At 42.2% G+C, this 27,175-nt stretch overlaps 1 protein-coding gene across 2 annotated transcripts in view; it reads left to right on the top strand.

Moving 5' to 3' along the window:
* The first annotated feature begins 1,082 nt into the window (after positions 1–1,082).
* Positions 1,083–27,175, top strand: part of DNTT (DNA nucleotidylexotransferase) — a 38,142-nt gene continuing 12,049 nt past the window's right edge. For both annotated transcript variants that reach the window (XM_082423797.1, XM_082423796.1), the window contains exons 1-8: positions 1,083–1,492; positions 12,947–13,121; positions 13,826–13,954; positions 15,226–15,396; positions 16,483–16,554; positions 17,768–17,891; positions 22,994–23,126; positions 24,194–24,302. In XM_082423797.1, the coding sequence (XP_082279923.1) occupies positions 1,290–1,492; positions 12,947–13,121; positions 13,826–13,954; positions 15,226–15,396; positions 16,483–16,554; positions 17,768–17,891; positions 22,994–23,126; positions 24,194–24,302 (1,116 nt within the window). In that variant the 5' untranslated portion in view covers positions 1,083–1,289. The remainder of the gene's footprint in view (positions 1,493–12,946; positions 13,122–13,825; positions 13,955–15,225; positions 15,397–16,482; positions 16,555–17,767; positions 17,892–22,993; positions 23,127–24,193; positions 24,303–27,175) is intronic.

Genomic DNA, 27,175 nt, shown 5'->3' with positions numbered 1-27,175 from the left:
ATACACGATGAATAACACCCATGCTAACTACAGAAATCCAATGTATTGCAGTGCTACTCTATGAGGGGAAGAGAATGCAAGCTACTTGGGAGGTTAAAAAATCATCAAAAATAAAGACAAGGAGAAAAGGGAACCCTCTTGCACTGTTGGTGGGAATGTAAATTGATACAGCCACTATGGAGAACAGTATGGAGGCTCCTTAAAAAACTAAAAATAGAACTACCATATGACCCAGCAACCCCACTACTGGGCATATACCCTGAGAAAACCATAATTCAAAAAGAGTCATGTACCACAATGTTCATTGCAGCTCTATTAACAGTAGCCAGGACATGGAAGCAACCTAAGTGTCCATCAACAGATGAATGGATAAAGAAGATGTGGCACATATATACAATGGAATATTACTCAGCCATAAAAAGAAACAAAATTGAGTTATTTGTAGTGAGGTGCATGGACCTAGAGTCTGTCATACAGAGTGAAGTAGGTCAGAAAGAGAAAAACAAATACTGTATGCTAACACATATATATGGAATCTAAAAAAGAAAAAAAATGGTCATGAAGAACCTAGGGGCAAGACAGGAATAAAGACACAGACCTACTAGAGAATGGATTTGAGGATATGGGGAGGGGGAAGGGTAAGCTGGGACAAAGTGAGAGAGTGACATGGACATATATACACTACCAAACATAAAATAGATATCTAGTGGGAAGCAGCCGCATAGCACAGGGAGATCAGCTCGGTGCTTTGTGACCACCTAGAGGGGTGGGATAGGGAGGGTGGGAGGGAGACGCAAGAGCGAGGAGATATGGGGATATAGGTATACATATATCTGATTCACTTTGTTATAAAGCAGAAACTAACACACCATTGTAAAGCAATTATACTCCAATAAAGATGTTAAAAAATAAATAAATAAATAAATAAATAAAGACAAGAGGGGTCTCAAGACATTTATAATAAGTAAACAGATTAATTAATTAATTAATTAATAACATGGGGAAAATGATGCTTCCCTACCTTCCTCAAAAGGTTATTCTGAGGATCTGATGAGATTATGCATAGGAACGCAAAAGTTAATTTACCATTTCCATTATCCTCTCTGTACTGGACAAATGAACAGAGGTAGCAATTCCCCATGGATCTTCAACAGGAAGTCATGAACAGGGCAGAGCCCCGTGAGGTGGTGAGATGACATCAGGGCTCCTTATGAAGGAGGGGCAGGCTCTCCCTCACTTCTGGAGACACCACTTGATGGCACAGCCAGAGGCAGCAGCAGCCTCTTCCCATGGATCCACTGCACGTGGGCCCCTCGGGCCCTCGGAAGAAGAGACCCAGGCAGGTGGGTGCCTCGATGGCCTCCCCTTCTTATGACATCAAGTTTCGAGATTTGGTCCTCTTCATTTTGGAGAAGAAAATGGGAACCACCCGCAGAACCTTCCTCATGGAGCTGGCTCGAAGGAAAGGATTCAGGGTTGAGAATGAGCTCAGGTAAGACATCACGGATTTCAGTTTGTGAATAAGCAGGGCTTCTTCGGAACCCAAGGAACCCGTGTTTTCCTCCACCTACAGAAGAGGTGATGCTCCCACTGGGAGAACAGGTGTGAAATTAAAGAACAAATTTGAGGCAATTAGTTAAGGGAAATAAGATGAGTGGGGATTTGATGCAATTATATTGAAACCAGTTGGCACCAAAAGATAAGGTAATTTTTTTTTTTTTTTTTTTTTTGCCTTTCACTATTATGAGATGAGGTATCTAGGGATGATCAACAGAAACCTAGTTGGGAAGTTCAATGATGAAACCATTCGGGTTTGTTCTTGACCAAATTAAACTAAAGCACCACTGAGTTCAATCAAAAACTGTCAGCTGCTTGGAAGCAAAAAGAGTGGTTTGATTGCTTGGCCCTTGAGCTGTACATCTGACTGTGCTGCGGTGGGTAGTGTCTGTGATGGGCTAGGATGAGTTACTAGCTGCCTCACCATAGGCACCTAACTGTGGCTTTGATCATGCTTTTCTAAACAGCAATCTGAGTGGGATTTGTAGAGAGAGGGATGCTGGTGAAAGATTCAGGGGCAGCTCTGTCCAGGGGTGATGGACACCACGCTGAGAGTGATGAGCTCAGAGCCCAGAAAAGAAGGCAGTTGAAGCAAGCGTGTGGGGCACCTCAACCGGTTCACTCACAAACCCGCTCACATCCCAGCATCGGCCTTGCTCTTTTTCTAACAGTTACGTAAACTTTTCACTGGTCTCAAACAAAACAAAATCCAGACACAAATGGTATTAGAACCTTGGCATAAATAGTTCCAAACAGAATTGCCAGAGGGCTTGTAATGAATAAAGAATGATAATTAATGCAATTGGCTGGCTTTGATTGTCCAAGGAATAGGTTGACCACATTTTTTTTTTCAGGAAAATCTATAAGAATTCTGTGTGAAAATACATTTTTACTTTGAAGATAGTCTTTGATGTTAAAAAATAAAACTGACAAGCATTTCCTGATGAAGTGTCAGTTTCATATTGCTAGAGAAACATATGTCAAAAGTCAATAATCAGATACGATAATTTTCACAATACCCATAATTCATATGAAGAGTCAATCTCATAGAAACATTTTATTTATTTATTTTTTACTGAAGTGCCCCATTCAGAAATTCCTGAGTTTCCCATGGTCTCCCTCACCCGATTTCTCTTTACATGGTCTCCTTCCCCCAACTCCTGCCTCTTTTTTCCTTTTTAACCCCTACCTCATTTGGGATGTTAAGCTCAAAATCTCATTGAAACATCCCTTCCACAAAATCATAGATGTCATCCAATTGTTGAGTCTGCCTTATTTAACAGACTTACATAAAATATTAGAATCAGGAGGGGGAAAGATGACATAGGTAAGTGGCTAAAAACCGAAATTGAAAAAAAGGAAACTGAAAAAGTAGAAATTAGAAGCCGTAGCAAATATGGAACTGCTTTTTGTGGTAAAGAAATTTGGCAAGGGCCAGACAGGAAGGTGAGAGCCAGATGGTCAAGGGATCACTTACATAGAAAGCTCTCTGTTGAAATGTCCACACTTCCAGCAAGAGCTGACTAGTTTAGTTACAGGCACAGCTACGAATATGCACACGGTGGCTGAGGCAGGTACTAGGAGAGACGCTGGGAGGCAAGCTTCTTCTTTTGACAAAAGAGCCCAACAGGCAGCTTTGCTGCCAGGGACCGAGCCCAGCTGCTCAGGCGACAGAGGAAACTGGCGCACGGTGAGCCAACTGCTGCTGTGATATGACGGTGGCAAAGTTCCCAGGCTGGCTGCTCAGAAGACACATTAAATACAAATGTGTTCTATGGCACAAAAATAAACCACAAGAAGTAGAAGTCCTAGCTCTCAAACGGAATTTCCATACATAGTTATATAGACTTTAACTGGAAAAGACAATGGAAATTATTGTAGGGGAAAATCTCTAGATAAGAAATCTAGAGACCTCAAGTTCTGGCTCTGACCCTTCCCAGCCATGTGATGTGGGGCAAGACCCCCCTCTTCTCTCTGACCTTAGTTTCCTGATAAATGGTCTAGTTCATCTGATGTGATACCACATGTGATGATGGATGTCAATGTACTTGGATAAATTAAAACAGTTATACAAATGTAAAGTGTGGTTGTTTTCTTGTTACTTAGCTGAATCCATTGACCTTTACGGTAAAACCCTAAGGAGAGGGCTCTCTCTCCACACTCTGAACTAGATCAAATGACATAAATAAATAGAACAAAGAAAGGAAGGAAACCCATCAAATCGGCTATTTTGTAGGGAAAGGGGTAGTAGGGAGAGATTAGGTAGTAGGCGGAGGAGGTCGTAGGGAGACATTATGGCTACTTTTATGCTCTGTGTTTTCCAAATGTTTTTACAATAAACATATATTTTTAAAATGAAAATAAAGGAAGTTGTTTTTTAAAAGAAAGGATACTTCTCCATAAGAACAGCTAGATCTCTCCTTTTGATATATAGGATTCAGAGAAAGAGGAGCTAAAAAAAAAAAATGCTCTGAAAATAGACAGTAATCTCCATAGTTTCTAACACATTCTTTGGCTGCCAGGAGGATTAAATTTGAGGAAAAATCTGATTCCTACTTTACCTGGACCTGAACACACAACTTAGAAATGGTGTGCCTGAATGCATAGAACTATCTGGAACTATTTAAATTTCTAGCATATGTGCACTGTATCTTTATATTTGGATTGGACTTCATTAATATTTATGTTATATTGTAAAAGACATGCTATTCCATGTGCCATAGGAAACTGGTTCTTAAAATATAAATCAGGAGAGGTGTCAAGTTCTTTGAGGCATTTGTGCACATTCATTAAAAAGTTTCCTGAATTTTATTCCATGGCCAACATCCTAAATTTTAGAGCAGCTTCATAATATTCGAGCTACTCTAGCTGGGACAAGCTAGAGAAGGATCAGAATCTAGTGTTTGTCACGTTCTTCTTTTATCCTTGATTCCAGTACCTTGAGCTATTTTAAAACTTTATCTGCATCAACCCTCCTATATGAACATATTAGCTAAGCCTACCATCTATGTCTTGACCTAAATCATTGATGTTGAAGAAGAAAGAGCTGGGTAAGAAGGGTGGATCTCCATGGTTACGTCGCCCAACAGATTAACAGTTGCTGACTTCCACTGTTCAAGCTGTAGAAACCCATCAGAGGATACTTTTGCCCTTCCTGGACCTGCATAATTTGTCTACAAGGGTACCTTTGGAAGGCATTGTTTTTACTGAAAGCAAGATATACCATCATGGCATCATATATAAAGGGTTCTGTTAGTACCCACTCTGCACAATATTTGTCAGGTTCTGGAGACAAAAAATAGTAGAAGACTTGAACCCTGCAAGCAAAGAGTTTAAAATCAGACAGGGGAGTCAGGAACTGTACCTTTGTTGTCACCTAGCATGAAAAGATAGCATAATGTATTTTCCAAGTATGTACTCGTCTTCCTTTTTTTAAAAATTAGCATTTTCCTACCCAACACTTCGAGCCTTCTTGTGTCATTTTGGTTTCCATCCATTCACTATGTAACTTTTGAAATGTGGCTTCTGCCTCACTCAGTATCCCAAAACTATTGTCTTCAAAGAATTTCCTGGTAGTCAAATCCATGGTTTTTCACCTGAATGTTGATAAAGACTCTTTCCTTGACTAAACTCTAGCGTGGCTTCTAGTAGCTTAAGACCATGTCCCTAGGATTTTACCCCTGGCCCCGCCTTAAAATGCCTGCCTGAGAAAGCTCAAGGTTACCAGAAGAATTTACTATTTGTTCCAACCAAAACCTGGCAATAAACAGATAGACCCCTGAACCCCCTCTTAGAGCAGTTACTTTAGAAACCTTGCCATTATAAACCCTTTCTCTGCCCCTTTGAGATGTAAATCTTCCAACCACCCAGAACTGTCTTCTCAAGGACCTGAGAGCAAACATCCAAAGAGATAATTCTCACCCCCAGTCTCTGCGGGAAGGTAAAGGCCTAACTTCAGTGGGCCCCTTGCTCTAACTTGCACCACTGCCTCCTGTCACAAAGATTCCAGACGTTTTCTCGTCTGAATAAGCAGCAATTAGCAAATCCAGGTGGCCAAGTCACAAGGACCAACCCCCTTAATGCCTCTCTGTGCCTTTCCCACACTCCAGCCTTTACAAGGTCTCCTGACTTCTGTTCCCTCGAAGTTGAGTTCCATTCATGCTGGACCCTCTTCCCTATTGCAATAGTTATTACTGAATAAAATCTATTCTTACTGCTTTCAGTAGTGTCCAGCTCTGTTTATCTTTGACAATGTCTGATCACTTCAAATTTGTGGTATCTCAAATAAAAATATTAAAAGTCTTTGTTTGCAAAATAAACTGAACACCAGATGAAAGAGCTGTTACCTGCTCTAGAAAATACGATGTTGAACTGGTCCATCTCTAGGCCTCTTCTAGGTCCAATGTCCAAACACATCTTCACTGGTTTCTCTTTATGGTTTTTTCTCACTCTTTCTCCCCCAACCTTGAATGGCTCCTCCCTGCACCTCTCTGCATCTAAGACCTAAACTCCTGGAAGCCTTCCTAGAGGAAGAAACTTCCTCCGTGGACACAGGTGTGATCCATGGCCTAGGGCTGGCCCCCAGCTCTTCCACTTGGGTTTGCTCCTCATCTCACCCAGTTACCCCTCCTTGACTCCACAAGGGCAAGGGCGTCATCTGGGCCATTGTGTAGACCTTATCTTCATACCCTTGACACTTTTCTTACACAGAGTAGGCTTCAGGAAATATTTGCTCAAAGAATGATTTATCTGGTGAATATGAAACCAACCAAAAGAACTTATGATTACCAAGAGTAATTTTTGTCACTAAATTTTTTTTGTCTACAATGCACCTGTATTACCTTTGTAATCAGCAAAGTAATGAAGACTTTATTTTTCTGAGTTCAAGAGCATGCAATGTAAAAATCAGTCCTGCTCTGGTCCAAATTACTTTCTATTTCAAAATTTGTGGACTTTAAATTAATGAAAATGTTCATAGTCTCATTTACTGTGGGTCAAAAAATCAAGGCAAGACCCTCTCAGTCTTAAGTGTATCAAGGGCTGGAAATAGAAACTTGGCTTTACTGGTGCTAGTAAGAGTGTGCGATAAAACCAAATAAAACTACCTTGATTTTTCGGTGTCAGGGATTCTGAAACATCAGTTGCTAGGGAAATTGGCAAGAGGATTTTTTTAAACTGTGAATGTCTCTGATCAACTATAAATAACTATTTAAAGTTATTGTTTACAAACTAAGTCCTATGTCAGATGGAAAGAATTAAGAAATTAACAGATACAAACTGCTATACATAAAATAGGTAAGCAACAAGGATTTACTGTATAGCACAGGGAATTATATTCAATATCTTGTAATAACCTATAATAGAATATAATCTGGAAAAAAAACTGAATCACTGCTGTACACCTGAAACTAACACAATACTGTAAATCAGCTATACTTTAATTTAAAAAAAAAAAAAAAAAAAAAAAGAATGCACTCTCCAGGGAAAGAAAAGAGTTTTAAAGACAAAGAAAAAAGCAGGTGACCATCCATGAGGACTAGAGGAATGAGCTTGGGGTGTCAGTCTGGCTCCTGGCAAAGAAGGATGGCTGCCTCTTTCCTCATGGAGAGTTTTTCTAATTGTATCAAGAGGCAGGACCAACTGGGGAAAGAAAGACAGAAAGATCAGGGATACTGGTATCTGAGAAAAAAAATCGGAACTGAGATTTGTGAGTTAACCTTTCAGTTTAGAGCTTTCTGGACATCTGAGGGCCACATTCATGATTCTTATAATATCTTTTACCATATGTATTATTATATATCTAATGTGTTTCTTTTAATTGCCCCTAAACGGAATCATTGTAATTTAGCCCTATCTTAAGGAATAATAATCATAAAAACCATGGGTCTGATATACATAATTTAAACATATAGATTTAATATACATATAAACTTTTGAAATGTTCAGTTATGTACTCCCTAAAGTTATCTCATGTGCCTGCAGAGAAATGAGTACCATGTGGGGAAACATTGCTGTAATTAAGCCCCAAGTCCAGCATGGGGATCAGATCTAAGCTGGGGCAGGTAAAGAGCGATCTTTCTCTATAGCACCGTTTCACAAGGTGGAGTTCTTGGGCTGTGAGGTGGTTTTGAAATATGGTGGCCCCCATGGAGTGCCAGGGACTATTTTCCCTTTCCTTGCATTGGTGGGGGGGGGGGCTGGTGTACCCGATAGGGTACAGCAGAAGTGACACTATGTGGCTTTGGGGGATAGCTCATAAAAGGCCCTGAGGCTTCTGCTGTTCCTTGGACCCCAGAGCCTCAGGTAAGAAGTTTGAGTTCCCCCTGAGAGAGGCCACTTAAAGGTGCTCAGGTCGATCGATGCTGCTGAGGCCAGCCTCCCAGCCACCCTCACCAAGGTGCCAGACACGCAGGCTGTGTGGAACATCAGTACCTCCATCAGCTGTATATGGAACAGAAGGATGGCCCAGCTGAGCTGCCTAAATTCCTGACCCACAAAATTGCGAGACGTAACAAAACTGTTCCTTTTCAAAGCCATTGCATTTTGGGATTGTTGGTTGTGCACCAACTAGATAACTAGAACTGACTGATTATGTCAGAATCACCAAGGGAGCTTGTGAAAATCCATATTTCTGGGCTCTAGGTGAGATTTACTGAATCTGAATCTCTGCTAATAAGGCTCAGGCATCTGAATTTTAGTCCACCTTCCTGTGTGTCTCTAGTAGACACTAGAATTTTAGAAACTTTCCTTTAGAACTATAGATGAATCAATTCATTCTACTAGTGGGCTCTCTATTGACCATTACTATAAATCTGGCCATGAGCTGGGTGCCAGGCATGATTATAACCAGGCAGATTATAACACTGTCCCTGCCCTTAGGGATGCTAAGGATCAAGTCAAGCACATTTCAGTTCAGCACCAGTTGAAGAGGAGGACCCTGCATGGTTTTCCCCGTGGGAAGCTGAAGGACAAATCCTAGTTCAAGATTCCTGTAATTGGTTCACAGTCTCCCAGACTTAGTCCAAGGCACTATTAATTGGTCATGACTAAGAAATTAGATGCACTTAAAGAATGGAATCCACTGATATTTCAGGAAAAGCCATCTCAGCACTGCCTTGGGGTCTTTAGAAGAGATTGAAGATGGCTGCCTGAGGCTCGCTGCCACCCTTTATCATAAGAAGAAAGCCCAGGTCTTTGGGGCCAAGGCAGAGACTACCTCAGCCCCAATCCCAGGTTGATTTGCCCTTGAAAATGACATTCCTTTAAGCAGAAAAGATGAAAGATGTTTCATGACAGAAAATGGGAAAATATAGAAAAATGCTTAAAACAAACAAAACCTCACACAGGAGTCTAACCACAGTCTAGCAGAACGTTAAGAGATTGCTCGAGCCATGAACACCTGGGTTTGAAACTTGGCTTCATGTAACCTCTGCAGGCTTGGTTTTCTCATTTGAAATTTTATTGCCCACCTGATAAGACTCTTGGGCGGATTGAGTAAGAATATATCCGTGTGTGTGTGTGTGTGTGTTTGTGTGTGTGTGTGTGTGTGTGTGTGTGTGTGCGCACATGTGCGTAGTTATTGTTATTCTTGTTGATTGTCTGGAATGTTTCTCTCTAGTCTTTTTCTTTCGTATATACCAGTATTTAATTGTTTGTTGATTGTTTTACAGCACCCTTCCCCCACATCCCCAGGCATTCTGAATGTCTCTGTTAGAGGCAGGGCTGAGTCCAGAGATACCCTAGGTGAGAGATGGTGTGGAGGAGCAGGGGGTGGTAAGTGTGGCTGGTGAGGGACCTGAATTTGGAAGAGGAGCCCCGGGGGTTCCTCCTGAGCACATCTATCTCCCTCCGAAGTTTAGGCAAAACCCAGAGCTCAGGGAGCCTGACAGTCCCTCTGTGACTTCTCCATCCTGGTGTGTAGCCATAGCAACTGTTCTTTCAGACTTTCTGGGACAGTCCTCATTGTAGCCCATATTATACTGGACATAAAACATCAAAACATGAATCCTATGTGGCAGCAGCAGGGAGAGAGTGTCTAACAGTGTCATGTAGGAAGTGTTAGTCCATCTTTATTTCTGCACTTCGGAGAGAATCTTCCTCGTGATGATGATGATGGTGGTGGTGATGATGATGATACTCATCCTGATGGTGTTCCTTTTGAGAAAAGGAATAGCTCTCGCCAGAGCCATGAAATTAAGCACAAAGTCACAGAGGGGCAACTCAGTGTGGTCTAGCACACAGGTTTTATTTTATTTTATTTTTTTGGTCGTGCCACACAGGATCTTAGTTCCCCTACCAAGGATCGAACCAGCACCCCATGCAGTGGAAGCATGGAGTCTTAACCATTGGACCACCAGGGAAGTCCCCCAGTACACAGATTCTAGATTAAAACATACCTCAGATCAAATTTCAGCTCCACCAATTATTAGCTGGGTGAATTTTTAATGTCTCTCAAAAGCTCTCTTTTCTTATTTTTAGATGGGGATAATCATACCTATCTCATAGTGTTATTGACAATTAAATGAGGTAGTGTATGAAATGTGCCTACCATGATTCTAGCACATGGTAATATTCAAATATTAGTCTTTTCAATACTGGAGTCTCCATGGCAGAGAGAAAACCACTGTATCAGCAAATGGCTGCCACAACACAGCAGTAAGACATTGGTAGCAGAACATACCAGAGGGGGTGACCCTTCTTGGTAATACTATCTGCTAAGGGCTCAGAACAGAAAGTGAACAAATGCTTTATTGTGGCGGTCTGGAACCGAACTTGCAAGATCTCTAAGATATGACTGTACTGTGATGATGTCAAAGTTCCTAATGCTGACTTTCAAGCTCTTACTTTGTGGGAACGAGTGACAAACAGTACTGAACTCTGAATAGCACAATGTGAATGTTTGTTTGATTTTTTGTTTTTGTATGTGCTTTATTGTTGTTGTTGTTTTGTTTTGTTTGCTAGTTGCTTAATGAGCAGCGGTTGGAAGTCTATATCAGAGTCTTCCTTCATATGATGTATAGCCTGTATTCACAAATATGCTTATATGAATTCAGTAAGAGACGAATGTGGTCCTCATCCAATAGGGTGAGCTCAGATATCCCCACTGGGGGATGATGGTACAAGAGTGGATGGTGAAGGATCTAAATTTGGACGCTGAGCCCCAGAGCTCCTCCTCAGCATACCCTGCTCCCTCTGAGGTTTAGACAAAACCCTATTTATAATAATAAGAATAAATATTATAATAAATAATGTAATAGCAAAATTTCCCTTCAAAGGGCAGAAATATAGAAGGAATAATACTTACTATGTAGCCCTGTTAATTCTTTCGTTGTTCAAGTCTTGACATAAACAATCTTTCAAGAAGTTTGCCATAAATATTCTTTGGAATTATATGGATCTGGAATAGGGAAGCAGCTAGCCGTCTTCCCTCATCCCCTGTAAAAGGTTGTTTTACCCTGACTTATTTCTGCCTGGGCCTGCTGCACATCCTGCCATCCAGATGGTCTCAGCTCTGATCTCCAGCCATCCTTCCAATGCAGCATGCCAGAAATAAACTTCAATTCCACTCCCCCACCCCTTCCCCCAAAGAGATGCAACTTCCTAAATCCCTATTTTTACCAAAAGTGATAATACTTGAGTGTGATAGATATGCTGGAGTCATATTTGAGTCTATTCTCCACACCATCTTTTATAGGCGATGCCAGCTGTCTGTCATATGTCTTCTTTGCCTTCCTTTCTAGAGCTATAGGAACCAGGGTGGGGTTAAAGTCATCTTATATCTGGTCCAGTGATTTGTCTTCCTAAGTAGCTCCCCACCTTTCCCCAACCCATGACTCGCCCTTCCAAATCATTGTGTGTAACAGATTAGTCTTTTAAAATAACACGACAACGCTATCCATGTCCTGCTCACAAAAGCCTTCAGTGGCTCCATAATCCCACAAAACAAGATCCAACTTCTTCAACCAGGCTTCCAAGACCCTCTGTAATGCGGTACTCAGACACATCTACAACTACTTCCCAACATGAGTTCTTCGCTCCAGTACAGGCCATTCTCCTTCCTTTCCTCTGAACCTTTTCTTCCAGTAAGACCAAAAGTTCTGCCTACCAGGTACCTTATCCCTCCCATCCACCCAGACAGGGCACAAATCCTGCTTTTCCACAAAGCCATCCACCTCTCCCAGCCCACACCAAATTCTTTTCCCTCTCTGTGTACCATTTGCAGATCCTGCCCATGTCTTGTGTCTTATCATAACATACTGTTAACATAAGATACTGATGCCCAGAGACTTCCCTTTTCTTCTTCGGTACCCATCACCACCACAAGAAACCTAGGGCTGCGCATATAACAGTGAACCAAAAAATACCCAGTGAATCCAACAGTCAGTCAAGAAAAGGAGAAGGAGAAAGAAGAAGTCAAGCAAGAGAAGTGGGAAAAAGAAGAGAAAATCTTTTTTTTTTCTCTTAGATACCTAAGTATGCTATTTTCTCTTGTTATTTCCCAGATTCATAGACTATTTGAACTGAAGGAGCCTTAAAAATTATTAGTTCCAATGATATAATGCTGACTGTGAAGACTTCTTAAAAACTAGAAATAACATACTTGACCCAGAAAAGACAGTCAAAAAGGATAAATATCATTTACCAGCTGTGTGACCTTCAGGATGTCCTTAACCTCTCTGTTCTTCAGTTTCCTCATTTTTGAAGTGTGACTAGTATGACATTTACTTGAGGAGCTATGTGAGTATTAAATGAGATAATGTATGTAAAATACTTGGACAGTGCTGAAAAACATTGTAAGTGCTCAGTACTTACTAGGGAAAAGATACAGGGTCATATGTCACAGGGTTGTGCTTTGAAAAACATGTAAAACAATATTTCTCAAAGGCTGGTCACCTCCTATTAATGGGTTGTGAGATCAATTTAGTGGGATGTTATAAGCATACCGACATCTACATATATCTCTATTTGGGGTGATGATATAAAATGTGTTTCTAACTGTGGGTCACAAATAAGTTTGAAAGGCACTGGGTTAAAGCCCTCTACAAATAAAAAGGAAGTGGCACATCAAAGCCACAGGCAGAGTGCAAGGTGCTAATTTAAGAACGATTTTATCCTCCATCCTCTCTGGACCTTGGTTTTCCATTGACACCACAATCTTACTAATGTTTTCTTAATTTTTCTTGCATCTGATATGTAACGTAGACCGCTGTTGTTACACTAATTTAAGTAGAATTCCCTTGCATGGAGGCCTAGGTTCTCCATGCCTATGGTCAGGTCTACTGTGCATCTTTCTCCGTCAGATGGAATGCTCTGAAACACCTCAGGGAAAGAGGAGAGCTTCTCATTTCAAAAGTCCCTTCAGCTGGTAACTTTGTCTTGCATTCTGCAGTGATTCTGTCACCCACATTTTGGCAGAAAACAACTCTGGTTCAGAGGTTCTTGACTGGCTTCAGGTACAGAACGTAAGAGCCAGCTCACAGCTAGAACTCCTCGACGTCTCCTGGCTGATAGAAAGTATGGGAGCAGGAAAACCGGTGGAGATTACAGGAAAACACCAGCTTGTTGTAAGTGTCACGAATGTGATTTTCATTGCCTTTCGCTTATGATTAAGAACATGGGCTGTAGAATCAACAGACCTGAGTTAAACCCCAGATTCTCTGCTTACTCCCTGTGCGACCTTGGGCAAGTCACTTAGCTTTTCTGAGCTTCAGTTTCTTCCTCTGCATTGTGAGAACAATAGTGCCTGCCTATCTTGTAAGATGGTTATGAGGATTAGAATAACACACATGTAAAGTGCTTAAGACAGAGCCTGATTTATATATGCACTTAATAAATGGTAGCTATTTTTACAAACAAGTCTATACACAAATATTTCAAAATATTGAAGTCTTGATGTCTAGCAGTCAGAAAAGTAGAAGGTTCTTATTTTTTTTCTTACTGTGATCATTCATAAAGAAAAAAATAAAGTTAAGCTCTTAATTCCACACCCATCGCCAACGGACCATAACTACATAAGTTCACAGAAAAGAAAAATGATATTTAATTGGTAGGTTTTTTTCATGTTATTTTTTCAGATTGCAAAAATAATACATGTTAATTATAGCAAATTCAAATATTAGAGATGCATATAACATAAAATTTGAGCCTCCTATAATTTTATTCTCTTTCCAGAGACAATTGCCATCAAACTGCCTTTTTCTTCATACACATCTATTATTATTACCACTATTAATTGTTATTTTAAATGGATGCTTATGCATTTGTTTAGGTGAGAACAGACTATTCAGCTACTCCCAACCCAGGCTTCCAGAAGACTCCACCACTTGCTGTAAAAAAGATCTCTCAGTACGCGTGTCAGAGAAGAACCACTTTAAACAACTGGAACCACATATTCACGGTAATGGAGATTTACAACAACACCTAGAGCAAATGCAGGGCTTTCTGCTTCTTTCCATGAATCTCCAAATTAAGTTATGAATATTCCTGAAAATCTAGGAATGTTTTTCACACTCTTACCCACTCCCCTAACCTGATCTCTGGTTCCTGTTTCTGTCAAGAATGGTTCTCCTTTTGTCATGGAAATAGACAAATATATTCAGAGCACATTCTTTAGAGACAGTAGGTTACTATTTATCGGGAGTTGTCATTAATAGACGCAACAGTTATCAAAGGCAAATATTCTGAAAAAACAAATATGTACTGTAATTAGTCCACTACACAGTAAGAACAAATTACATAGAAATAGCAATTGTGCATAAACAGCTTTTGCTGGGAAGCCAGAGGATTGAGAGTCAGCAGACCTGGATTCAGCCTCTCTGATATTAACTAGCTGGGGCAAGTCAATTCCTCTCTCTGAGCCTCAGTTTCCTCATCTGCTCAAAAAGGAATTAGCTAGATCATCTCTAAATTCAGCCCTGAAGTTCAATAATTATGTTTCAAATGACCCGAACAAGCCGATAACTGCTTGTCCTCCAGCCTAGAGTCAGTAGTCAGATAGATAAAACTTGCATTAGTATATCAAATACAAAACTTCTCCTTTCTAGTCTTCTAGCCCCACGTGTGCAAGGAGCACCAGGAAACTGTAGCTACTGGGCACACTGAGCATCATGCCACACAGCTGCAGCTGCTTCCTCCTCTGCCAGAAATGCAAACGTGCCCTACCTTAAATAACCCCCTACCTTAAATAACCCTGCTTGTGGGTTTGTGCCACTTATGATTATACCCATTCATTCAACAAGCCTATGCTAGGTGCTGACTATATTTCACGTATGAGATAAGAGATGGGGCTTCCCAGTGATCAAGACAGAATCCTGGTCACAGGCTGGTAGGAAAGTCAGCCAAGAGGGAAGGATCATGCCAAGTAACAACTAGGAAGATGCAGTGAGCACAATATCATTTTATAGCTATATCACTCCTGAATATCTAATGGCAGAGAACTCAAAGTTTGCTGACAAAGCACTCTGTGGCCTGTCTTTTCAACTCAATTCCGCTCATCCACCAAGGGAGGGGTGCAAAAGTACAGGACACCCAATCCTGATCTTTGAGAAAATAGTCACGAGGTGTTCTAATACTTAACAGGGAGCAAGAGGTGTTTGCAAGTGACTGCTGGCTCGGGGGCTAGGGGCTAGGAAACAGACTGTGTTTTGCTCATCTGGTTTTATTCTTCAGGATGCCTTTGAGGTATTGGCTGAAAATTATGAGTTTAAAGAAAATGAAGTCTCTTGTCTGGAATTTATGAGAGCAGCTTCTGTACTTAAATCTCTGCCTTTCACAATCATCAGTATGAAGGACACAGAAGGAATTCCCTGCCTGGGGGACAAAGTGAAGTATGTCATAGAGGTAAGGGTGAAAGGTGATTCGTCCCAACTCCTGATAGGTAGGGAGGGAAGGAGGGAGAGAGAGAGATGCAGTTAATGGATTTTCCTGTTAACTATATAGATGTGGTATTCATGACTTATTTTCCTTTTTCTCTAATATATATTATATAGATATATATATTATATAACATATATATTACATAGATAGATAGATACACATATATACATGTGTAACTCACACTCCAATATTTTCTCTCCTGGAGCTATGTGGGGTCAGCTAGTGGGAAAATAACTCTCCCATATTATTAATCACAGTGAAAGACTCTAGTGACCTAAAAGCTCAATGGGAGAGGAGGCTATGACTTCGAACACAGGCTGTGTGAAGAACCTCACTTCCACTCAGGGGACATTGCCCTCCAGAATGATGGTGGGGGTGATGGGCAGTGGAGCTGATTCTGCATCTCTACCTGTATATTCTAAGAAGAGAGCCAGGGATGGGTAGTTATTTATATAATGATGTTTAAGGATTCCCCAGCAAGGCAAATTGGTCATCCAAGAGTAAGTTTCAATATAGTCAAGCTCAAGGTTAATTATTCAAGGGAAATAATCCCAACTCTATTTAGAGGATGTTGGGTGGCTCTGAGCTAGACATCATAAGGACTTGAACCCGGATTAGCTTTTCAATGGGTCCAAAATTAACCGGCTCAGATGAAAAGTCCTCTTGTTTCAGCTAGTTTATATTCATTGAAAAGAAAACTCAGATGAAAAGTCCTCTTGTTTCAGCTAGTTTGTATTCATTGAAAAGAAAACTATCTCAAATATTTAGATACACCTTTGTCAGTGAATCTTTTGGTTTGGTGTTCTGTAGATCTGGACCCTAATCATTCTGTACCTTCCTCCTTGAGGATTGTAAAGGGGTCCTTGGAAATATAATAACCTGAGATTTTTCAAGCAGGAAATGTCTTGTTTTCTCCAGATCAGCTAAGGAAATATCCTGTATACAACAGGTGTATTTCATGAAAAATTAAGCTACTAGATCTGGGGATTTGAAAATCTTAGACTGCAGTTAACATCACTAATGTAATATATTTTTCAACTGTTCGTGCAGGAAATTATTGAAGATGGAGAAAGTTCTGAAGTGAAAGCTGTGTTAAACGATGAACGATATCAGTCCTTCAAAGTACGTGATTTTTATATGTATTTATCAAAAGTGGCTTTTCAGTTAATCCTATTACTTATTCTAAGTGGTTGTGTTAGTCAGCTTGGGATACCATCACAAAATGTCGCAGACTGAGTGATTTAAACAACAAATATTTATTTTCTCACAGTTAGAGCCTGGAAATCTGAGATTGGGGTGCCAGCGTGGTTGGGCTCTGGTTAGGACTCTCTTCCTGGTTTGCAGATGGCCTCCTTCTCAATGTGCCCTCACATGACACAGAGAGAGAGCAAACTCTCTGGTGCCTCTTCTTATAAAGGCACTAATCCCATCATGATGACCCACCCCATGACCTCATCTAAATTAATTACCTCCCAAAAGCCCCATCTCCAGATACCATCACACTGGAGGTTAGGATCTCAACATATGAATTTGCGAGGAGGGGGCACAATTCAGCCCATAGCAGTGGTCTAGGAAGCAGATGCCTAAATAAATATGGGTGCTTGGGCTTATTGCCATGCTATGGTGAGACACAAATGACCTTACCTCCCAAGGGTCTGTCACTCCTGGGTACACTAAGACTGTGAGACAAAACAAACCTGTTCTTTAAGAAACCTGCTCCTCACTGAATCCTTGTCTGCTTTGAAGCAGGGTTTGTTACCACCCTATGTTCCCTACCTTGGAGTTGTAGGGGCCAGAGACTTCCACCTACCAATCCCTTGGGTTCAGAAGTGATGCTCAGGCTAAACTGTGGTCGAGGGCAGAAGGCCAGGCTCAGAGGGCAGACAGACTGGGTTGAGTCTGGGCTCTGACACTTACCAGTTGTGTGATGGTGGAGAATTTATGCAAGCTACACGTGCATCCCTCTTTAAATTGTGAGGGTGAATATGCATGAGTGTGTGTAAGGCACTCTTGGCAAAGGGTTGGGTACAGATACCTGTTGTCACACATTGACAGTGCAGGCAATCCTTATTGGATATCTGGAAGCCCTCGGCAGTGCCAGAAGCTGGCTCCGCACTTCTGCTTCATTTAGTAATAACATATGTCAGGAAGGGACCCTGCTGAAATAGAAATGCCTCTGAAAAATTACCATTGCCCACCTGCTTGTCATATTCAGGAGAAACTAGGTCAGAGATTTGTTCACACCTTTTCTTAATCACTTGACCTTGAAAAGTATCATTTCATTGACATAATGATTGTTTTAGAAACTAAAGGCATGCCTTTCCCTTTGTTTCAGCTCTTTACTTCTGTATTTGGAGTGGGATTGAAGACATCTGAGAAATGGTTCAGGATGGGGTTCAGATCTCTGAGTAAAATAAGGTCGGACAAAACCTTGAAATTCACAAGAATGCAGAAAGCAGGTGAATTGTCTCTCCTAAAAAAATCTCATGTTGTTGCCATGGGCTGGTCAGGTTGTGGAAGGGATCTGTCTGCTGTACTTCATACGTCAACTCCAGTCTTGGTGAGCTGGTCTCTTGTTTGGCCTCTTTTCATGCTATGGCTAAAACCCCAAGCTCTTGGAATCAGACAGACCTGGATCCAAATCCTGTCTCTGGCACTCTCCAGTCGTGTGATCTTGAGAAAGTTAGTTAAAATCTTTGAGCCTTCGTTACCTCATCTATAAAAGGGAGGTAACATCGGTATGTAAGTGGGGAATAGATCAGATCTTGCAGGCAAAGCGCTTAGCCTGGCACAGAGCAAATATACCCTGCATGAAGGCTGTTGTCATTCCTTTATCCCGCCGTCAAACCTGGTTGCACCATTGATCTAGTTCTTACTGAACTGACCCTTCCAGATATTTGGGTCCTGGCTGGGTAAGAGGTATGGGTGAGGAATCCAAGACAGAAAGTTGACCTGGAGGGTTGGGGAGTAAAGAATATTTGAACGAATTAGAGCTGTTGCTTGGTACAAATATGGATCTGCTTTAGAAACTGTAAGACACCAGGACATAGAAGGGAAATGTTAGAAATCTAGACAGGGGTTTATCTACCCAACCAGGACTCCTTAACCCAGGAGAGTGTCGAGACAGGCATCTGAAAGCCTGGCAGGGCCTCACGGAGGTTGAAGGTGGCTTGGTCACTTCTATTTATGGAGGGTCCTGGTATATTTTTTTCAATCAAGAAATGTCAAAAAACAGGGTCAAAAATTGTATGATTTAAATGTTTATTTTTAATATGCAATAGAAATACAATATAACTGGGATTTGAAAGGAAGTCACAGCCACAGTTCTGAGCACTATAGCTTCTGAGTTACAAAGAATGAGGACGTCATCAACATTTTTAATCATATGAAAGTAAGGGAATCTTCTACAAGAGGAGACCAGAAAGAAAAGAAAAAAGAAAACAGCTATCTTCTGTTTAAGTGTTGAAAAGAAACAAGCAAGAGGAGAGGAAGAAATCAATTCTTGGTGGTTCACATCAACGCTACCATAGAATTCCCCAACTTCATAAAGCTGCTAGCCTCCGAAAAATTGTTAATAAGCTTTATAAGATGCCACATAGGAACTAAAAGAGCCTAAGGGAAAAAAAGACGCATATTCATATTCTGGGCTTCTGAAAGTGCACACTTAATAAGCGTGATGTACACAGCTCTAGAGATGCCATAGAAATATATACATAAGTATTAAAATATACATAAGTATTAAACATGGCTCAGAATGAGAGTAAGGGCTGTCAACACTTAGAGAGAAAGTGGGAGGCAATGCCGTGTTTCCCTTAGATGAAAACCTTTATCAACTGACACCGAATGCTCTTGGGATCCAAGTAGCTCCCAAGTCCCCAGCTTTGTAAACTGGATTTTTCTCTTCCTATTTGGGCTCTTCCAGACAGATGAATGAAGCAGCTATTACTCTCTCAATCCATCAGTGATGGCCATCCGACTATTTAATGCTTTTGTTTTATGTAGAACTCGAGGAATGCCTTCCTATCATACTTATAGCTGAAAAACCCAGGCTTTATGTATCCCTTGTGGCAGCGCTACAATGAATGGACTTGTCAATGGGAATAGTTTAGCATTTTGCCAAGGGTAAGCTAACTGAACACGTTGAAAGTACAATTCAGGGGTGAAACCCTGTTTCAGTTTTACTTATAATCATACTTGGTTTTAATTCCCTGAGGCTTGAGGATTCACATGCCACATTGGTTTCTGAAATATAACAGCACACATATAATACTGTACAGGGTAATAAGTTTCTTGTAATAAGTTCACCTCCCTACCATACCCAAAAGGAAAGCCAATTAAGTTGCTTTCATGGGTGTCAACAAATTATTAAACTATCTCCATGTTCGTTCCTGATACCTGCATATGTCCTTAAAGAAATTGTTGCTAATCATGACTTTTGGTTTAGGTACATCCTGAATAAGCACAGGAGTTTTATGGTTACCAAATGAGTTGTACTGTGAATATCAGCCATGATGAAATTTTTGTATCAAAAAAGAGCCAAATGGAGCATTGTTGTTCATTTTTTTTCACATTTATACATTATTTGTTTAATTTTATTAAATTGATTTTTTAAAATATGGTAAGAACACAACATGAGATCTACCCTCTTAGCAATTTTTCTTCCATTGGTATCATAATTTATTTACCCATTTCCTGTTGATGGACATTAGAATTATTTCCAGTTTTTGGCTATGAACATTCTTGTACCTGTGGATATATGTCCTCATTTCTCTTGTGCATACACCTAGGAGTGAAATTGCTGGGTCAGAGGCTGAATAGCTATTGATTTAGCTCTATCAGACACCCAACCAGCACTGTGTCAGATACATAAAATGCAAATATCTTCTCCCAGTTGGTAGCATGTTTCTTCATTGCTTGATAATGTCCTTCGATGAATATACGTTCTTATATTCAATGAAATCCAAATTATCAATCTTTTCACTATAGTTAGTGCCCCTGCACCCGTGCTCTTTTTCAGAGATATTTGCTTACCCTCAAGACCATAAAGATATTTTCCTGTTTTCCTTCAGAACCCTGATTCTTTTTAACTTTTGCACTGAAGTCTATGATCCACATCACATTTACTAATGAATTTTTGAGTGTGCAATAGAGTACTGTTAATGGAGTATTGTGTGGCAGGCACAACGACGCACAGCAGATCTCTGCTGAAACTTTGTACCCGTTGCACAGCAACCCCCTGAAAGCATTGCTTTTTAAATCAAATGCTCCACACACAAAAATGGCCATATTGCAATAAAAATGTGGCTTTATTTTATTATTTTTTTAGCATCTTTATTGGAGTATAATTGCTTTACAATGGTGTGCTAGTTTCTGCTTTATAACAAAGTGAATCAGCTATACATATACATATATCCTTATATCCCCTCCCTCTTGCATCTCCCTCCCACCCTCCCTATCCCACCCCTCTAGGTGGTCACAAAGCACTGAGCTGATCTCCCTGTGCTTGTGGCTTTATTTTTTAAAAAGAGAGATAGAGTTTTAGGATTGATATAAAAAACAATAGTGTTCCACAAGCTGTGTAGTTTGGTATTGGGCACAGTTTACAGATGTATTAGTGTGAACATTATCTTCACTTGGTCCTGCCAATATGATTCTGCAACTGTCCTTATTTAGAGATAACATGGGAAGTTTGAATTTGAGAATTTTGTGACCGTGATGTTCTAGCCAAATGGCCTTCCTGCCTCCTCCCTCCCGTGATCCTGGAGGTGAGAAGGACCAACATGGTGGCTCCACATCTTTCCAGAGAGCAGTGATGGGTGAAACTGCTAGGAGGTAGACTTAAGCTCATGAAAATAAAGAACTTTTGACGCTTCTCCCCATTTTGTTTTTGGTGAGAACAAGTAGGATCTACTTTCTTAGCAAATTTCAAGTATACCGCAGAGTATTGTTAACTATAGTCACCATGCTGTACGTTAGATTTCCAGAACTTATTCATCCCACGTATCTGAAACTTTGTGCCCTTTGACAAACATCTCTCCACTGCCCCAACCCTCCAGCCCCTAGTAACTGCTATTCTACTCTCTGCTTCTAAGAGACATTTTTTAGATTCCACATATAAGTGACATCATGCAATACCTGTCTTTCTGTGTCTGATTTATCTCACTTAGCATAATGCCCCCAGTTCATTCACATTGTTGTGAATGACAAGATTGCCTTCTTTTTTTAAGGCTGAATAATATTCTATTGTATGCTAATTAGCTCGATTGTGGTAACCATTTCACAATGTGTACATATATCAAAACCTCGTGTTGTACACCTTAAACTTAAACAATTTTGGTCAATTATACCTCAATAAAGCTGAGGGAAAAAAGAGAAAGAACTGCCCTCGAAAGACCTTACAATTAGGAAATGGGCAGCTTCTGGAGGTATCAAAGCCTCCCATTATTGGACAGATTCAGGCAGAGTTGGAATGCCTCCCCCTTGTGGACCCTAGGGAAGAGAGCAGTGCCTTGTATGGAAGGATAACTAGATGGCCCTCAGGCTCTATGGATCTCTCCTGCACCCTGCTCCCCTCCCCTCCTCCGCTTCATCCCAATTCTTGGAGATAAGGCTCCCATCTCCTTTACTCCTCTGCTCCACGCCTCCCTCTGTGGGTCTGTGGGGTTAACCAAGTCATTAGAATAACTCCTCATCATGACCACTCTGTCTGAGCTTTCGTTTATTCGTGATGGTCAGACAAAGAAGCAATAAGCCAGACCACCAGAGACATTTTCCAACTCTCCTCAGATGCAAATCTACCCTCTTCCTATTTTTTTTTTAATAAATTTACTTATTTATTTATTTTTGGCTACGTTGGGTCTTCGTTGCTGCATGCAGGCTTTTCTCTAGTTGTGGAGAGCAGGGGCTACTCTTTGTTGCGGTGCGTGGGCTTCTCATTGCAGTGGCTTCTCTTGTTGCGGAGCACGGGCTCTAGGCGCACGGGCTTCAGTAGTTGTGGCTTGCGGGCTCTAGAGCGCAGGCTCAGTAGTTGTGGCGCTCGGGCTTAGTTGCTCCGCAGCATGTGGGATCTTCCCAGACCAGGGCTTAAACCCGTGTCCCCTGCATTGGCAGGCGGATTCTCAACTACTGCGCCAACAGGGAAGCCTCCCACCTTCCTATTCTTGACTTCAATTCTTTAATTCATCTATAACCGTGCAACCCCAAATCTTCCCACCCCAAATCTTTATGCATTATCTTTTTAAAATAATAGGGCACAGCTTATTGATCAGGAGGGCTGGTTCTTCAATAGGAAGTCAGATTTGAATAGCTTGGTTCTAGGATATGAAATATTGCCTCTTCCTTAGTCAGGAAATTGTAACTCTCTCAGTCAGAAAGCAAAGAGCCATTGTTAACACGAAAAATTCACAACCAAGAGAACACAGATCACTTGGTCTCTGTGGAACAGTTTGGCGTTGATGTCTGTGGTCACGTTAGCTCTATGTGGGGACAAATCCCCCCTCACTGAGGGCTGGTCATTTCACACATGTCCCTTTCTCCATTGACCTGTCCAATGGCCTCTCAGGATTCCTCTATTATGAAGATCTTGTCAGCCGTGTGACCAGGGCCGAAGCAGAGGCAGTCAGTGTGCTGGTTAAAGAGGCCGTCTGGGCATTTATGCCTGATGCCTTCGTCACCATGACAGGAGGATTCCGGAGGTAAATAATGATGACAGCTGCTTTTACCTCCCCTGCTCTAACACCTTCAGTGGCTCCCCATGCTCAGGAGTTTTGGCACTAGAGGCCTTCGGGGGTCTGGCGCCAGCTTCTCTCTGCAGCCTCATCTCCTGCACCTCATGTTTCACTCCAGCAACCCCAAGTGGCTTGTCATTCTCAGCACACACAGAGCACTTTCTCGCCTCTGTGACTTTGCTCCGTCCCACCTTTCTGCTTGGGCTTGTTTTCCTCAACTCATCAGCTGGCTCACTTCTCCTCATCCTTTAAGCTTCAATTCAGATGCCACCTCCCCCAGAAAGCCTTCCTTGACTCCCTCCTCCCCATGCTGGGCGAGGCACCCCTCCTCAGTTCTCCCTGGACAGCTGTCAAGTAATTTGTTTGTATTGTTTGTATGCGTGTTTCCCCACTAAGGTTTGGGAGCTTAATGCTCAGTGAGAGCCAGTGCGTGGTGCCTGGCACACAGTAGGCACTCGAGAAATATTGGTTGTGTCAATGAGTGAATAAATAAACTCTTCACAGAGATGTGTGCAATTTTTGGATATTGAAGCCCCGTTTCAGAAAGAGACTCCTTCCCTCCCTCTCCATGTCTCCCCGTGGTCCTCTTACATGGTGGCTGTTGGCTGTGGAGGTGACGGAGAAAGTGGGAAGACAAGATCAAATCCAAGAAAATGTCCTTAGTCTATGTCATAATTCCAAGAACCCTATCTCATATTACATGAATATAATTCTTGGTTTGCTTGTTGTCCTGCTTGTCTCTGGTGTGTGGGAGTGTGTGCATGTGTGGGTGTGGAGAAGAAATAATCTTTGCCAATTTTACCCACATGTACCTAATCATATACATACCGTGTATGATTTTTTAATTTTTCTGTGTCATACATTTATTTTGCAAGGAGGAGAGTTGTGTAACCAAGGATCTTTTGTTCAAAAAATACATCTTGAGCATTTTGTGTTGCAAACCTTAAGCATGGGGCATAGAAACACAGGTGACTTTCTTAAATTGAGAGCTAAAAATCTAATTTATTTCAATTTTATACAATTTTTAAAATCAGGTGTAAGAAGACTGGGCATGATGTAGATTTTTTAATTACCAGCCCAGGATCAACAGAGGATGAAGAGCAACAACTTTTGCCTAAAGTGATGAACTTATGGGAAAGAAAGGTAAGAAGAAAGATCATAAGTAGATGTTTGGACACTCAAGAATTATATTAATACCGTTGAATTTGGCACACTATTGACCTTGTAAATGTGTAATGATCATCTAACTGATTCTCAGTTGTTGGCAACAGCTTACACAGTGCCAGTGACATGCAGTGAGACTTACCTGCTTTGGGTCCTAGAGTCCGGGTTGTGAGCTTGTGTATACACACTCGTCCTATTACCAAAGGGGCCGAGGGTGGCTTGTCTCTGTGTTGGACGTGCAGAGGCATCAGAGCCCTAAACAAAACGAACAGCGTGTGCTGAGAAGACCTGGGAGATGTGAACCAGGGTAGAGCAAGTTTAGGGGTGGGGCTAAGACTAGGATAAAATCAGCCTAAGAGGTGTTGGGGCTGCCTTGAACTCTGTGTTGGTCAATAACCACCTTGACTTTGTGCTGAGATCGAAGAAGTGAGCTAATGAGGGCAAGCTGGGCCCAGCAGAGGTCATGGCTCAGGAGCCCCCACCCACTGAGATTTGCCCCGGGCCGCATATTGCCCAGTGGAGGGAACTAAGTATGACCCTGTGGCCAGAGCCACCTGCAGGGCCCTGACTCCTGCCCGACTCCAGTGAGAGCTGTGAGGAGACCAGAGGGCCCTTCCCTAGGAACCCGTAGGCCTGGATGGGTCGAGGAGGCTGCGGTTGGTGTTTTTCCAGCACAGCTTCATTTTCCCTGCATGATTTAGCATCTTCTGGGTGTGGACAAATCTCCCTGACACACAGGAGGAAGAAGACCTCAGATACAGTTAGTACAAGAAACACGCAACCCGGGTGCCAGGAGTACCAGAATTGAAGACCCAACTTTGGAACCAGATCCAAATTCACCCACGAGGCCCCTCTCTCTCTCAGGAGTGGGGATCCAGACGGCCAGGAGCTCTGAGAGTGAACACCATAGGCTGAGCCAGGGGAACGCCGGACGAGAAAGAGTCAGCCGAACCTAGGCTGGCCCTACTTCTCCGCTCGAGCAGGAAAGCTGAAAGATTCTCATGGACAGACAGCACCCTGATGGGCTCTGCCAGCCACGGCCTGGGTGGAGAGAGGGCTGCCTGGACCCCCATCAGGGGCTCTGGCAAGGGTGGACCTATTTGACCTTGGTATACAGTCACCACCCTCCCCATGCTCTGAGACTGTCCCAGCCCGACATGGGATGGGGTTGGGAGATGGGGACAAGGAGCCTCATTTTCGTTGGTCTTTCTTCAGCCGCCAGGCAGCCATACTGCTGGTCCCCAAGCAAAGAGATGGGCAGACACTGGTGGAGGCAGAGGTTAAGCACGTGAGTTTTAGATTTGGGATTTTAAAAGCACAACCCTGCCATTTACTGGCTGTAGGAGCTGGGACTCTTTCCTAGCTTCTCTTTCCTCATCTGTAAAACAGGGATAGCAAGCCTCTCTCATTCGCTAATGGGAGGATTAACTGAGAGAATTAGATAAGGCATTTGGTGCAGGGCTTGATAAATGCCTATTAAACAGTGGCTGTAGTCATGATCTCTCCTGCACGACTGTATGTTGAACTCTGCCGGAGAGCCAGGCACTGTGCCGGGTGAGGGGACCCAGGGGAGAACGCGAGCAGCTGCACCCCTTCCCTTGCTGACAAACAGGCACCAACTCTGTCCACACCCCTGCAGCCCCACGCCTGCCCCCAACATCTCGGTTGTGAATCATGGTTAACTTCCACCTCTACCTCACTCCCCACCCCTGCCTTTCTTACCGAAATCTGCACTTTCCAGATTAAAATGATTATATCTCATGCAGGCACACTCGAGCACATGCTTACACGACACACGCATATACACATACGATGTTTTAAAACACCTGCAGAACGAATGAACAGCCAATGGGTATGGTTTTCAGTTGCCTATCAGATGAATCTACATGTGGTCCTTGTAGAAGACCTCTCCGTGGAAGAAATGGAGGAAAAGAGCTTGGAAATACTGATCTTGGGGGGAGGGTGCCATCCAGAAGACTCCACTGGCCACCAGCAATTCACCCCAAAGAGGGGAGGGCTGGCTGGGTGTAGTTTGTGTTCATGCCTGGTGGGTGGCCCGTCTGTCTATGACCAGCCAAAGTATCACCACCACGTGGCAATAGTACAAACACAGTTTACAACTTTTAGGAAGCCAGCTTTGTGAATTTTTTTAAAGGGGGGAGGGATGTTATAAATTTGGCTTCAAAGTGAGACTGTTTTGATATTTTAATAGCTCGCTTTTCAGATTTACATAATTCAAATTGACATGAAAGGCTGCTATATTGACTAATCTTAGTAAGTTTCATTAAAAAGCAGAATTGTGTCTTCCCGGAGTTGGTTGTTAGATTTGTCTAGGGCAACATCTGCCTCCTGCACCAGAGGCTCTTCCTGACATCGGAGCTCCCCCCCACAATCCCCCCACTCCCCACCCCTGCTTCAGATGGTGCCGGTTCTTCCTCATACCTTTTCTGGGAGAGGCACTGAAGGGCCAAGTGTTCCCTCTTCTGAGATCAGCAAAAGGAAAAGCATCCCCTCCTCAAAGTGTTGAGTTGAATTGAAACAATGTCTCTTGGGGGTGGGGGTGGGTTGCACACAAAACGCCAAGCGCTTCTAGTAACAATAGCAAATGGAACTAGTGATGCTCCAAGTGTGGTCCCTAGGTCAGAAGCGTCAGCACCACCTGGGAACTTATTAGAAATGCAAATTCATCTCCCCCCACCCCACCCCCGCACGAATCAGTCTGGGGACAGGACCTCCCAAACTGTGCTTTAACAAACCTTCCAAATGCGTCTGATGATAATATTTGAGAATGTCTGACCTAAAGAATCCGAGAACAAATCATACACCCTAATAGCTATGACTAGATTATTTTC

Source organism: Balaenoptera physalus, assembly GCF_965194825.1.
Source record: "Balaenoptera physalus genome assembly, chromosome: 14".
NCBI lineage: Eukaryota > Metazoa > Chordata > Mammalia > Artiodactyla > Balaenopteridae > Balaenoptera > Balaenoptera physalus.
This window is presented reverse-complemented; position numbering and strand designations above follow the sequence as displayed.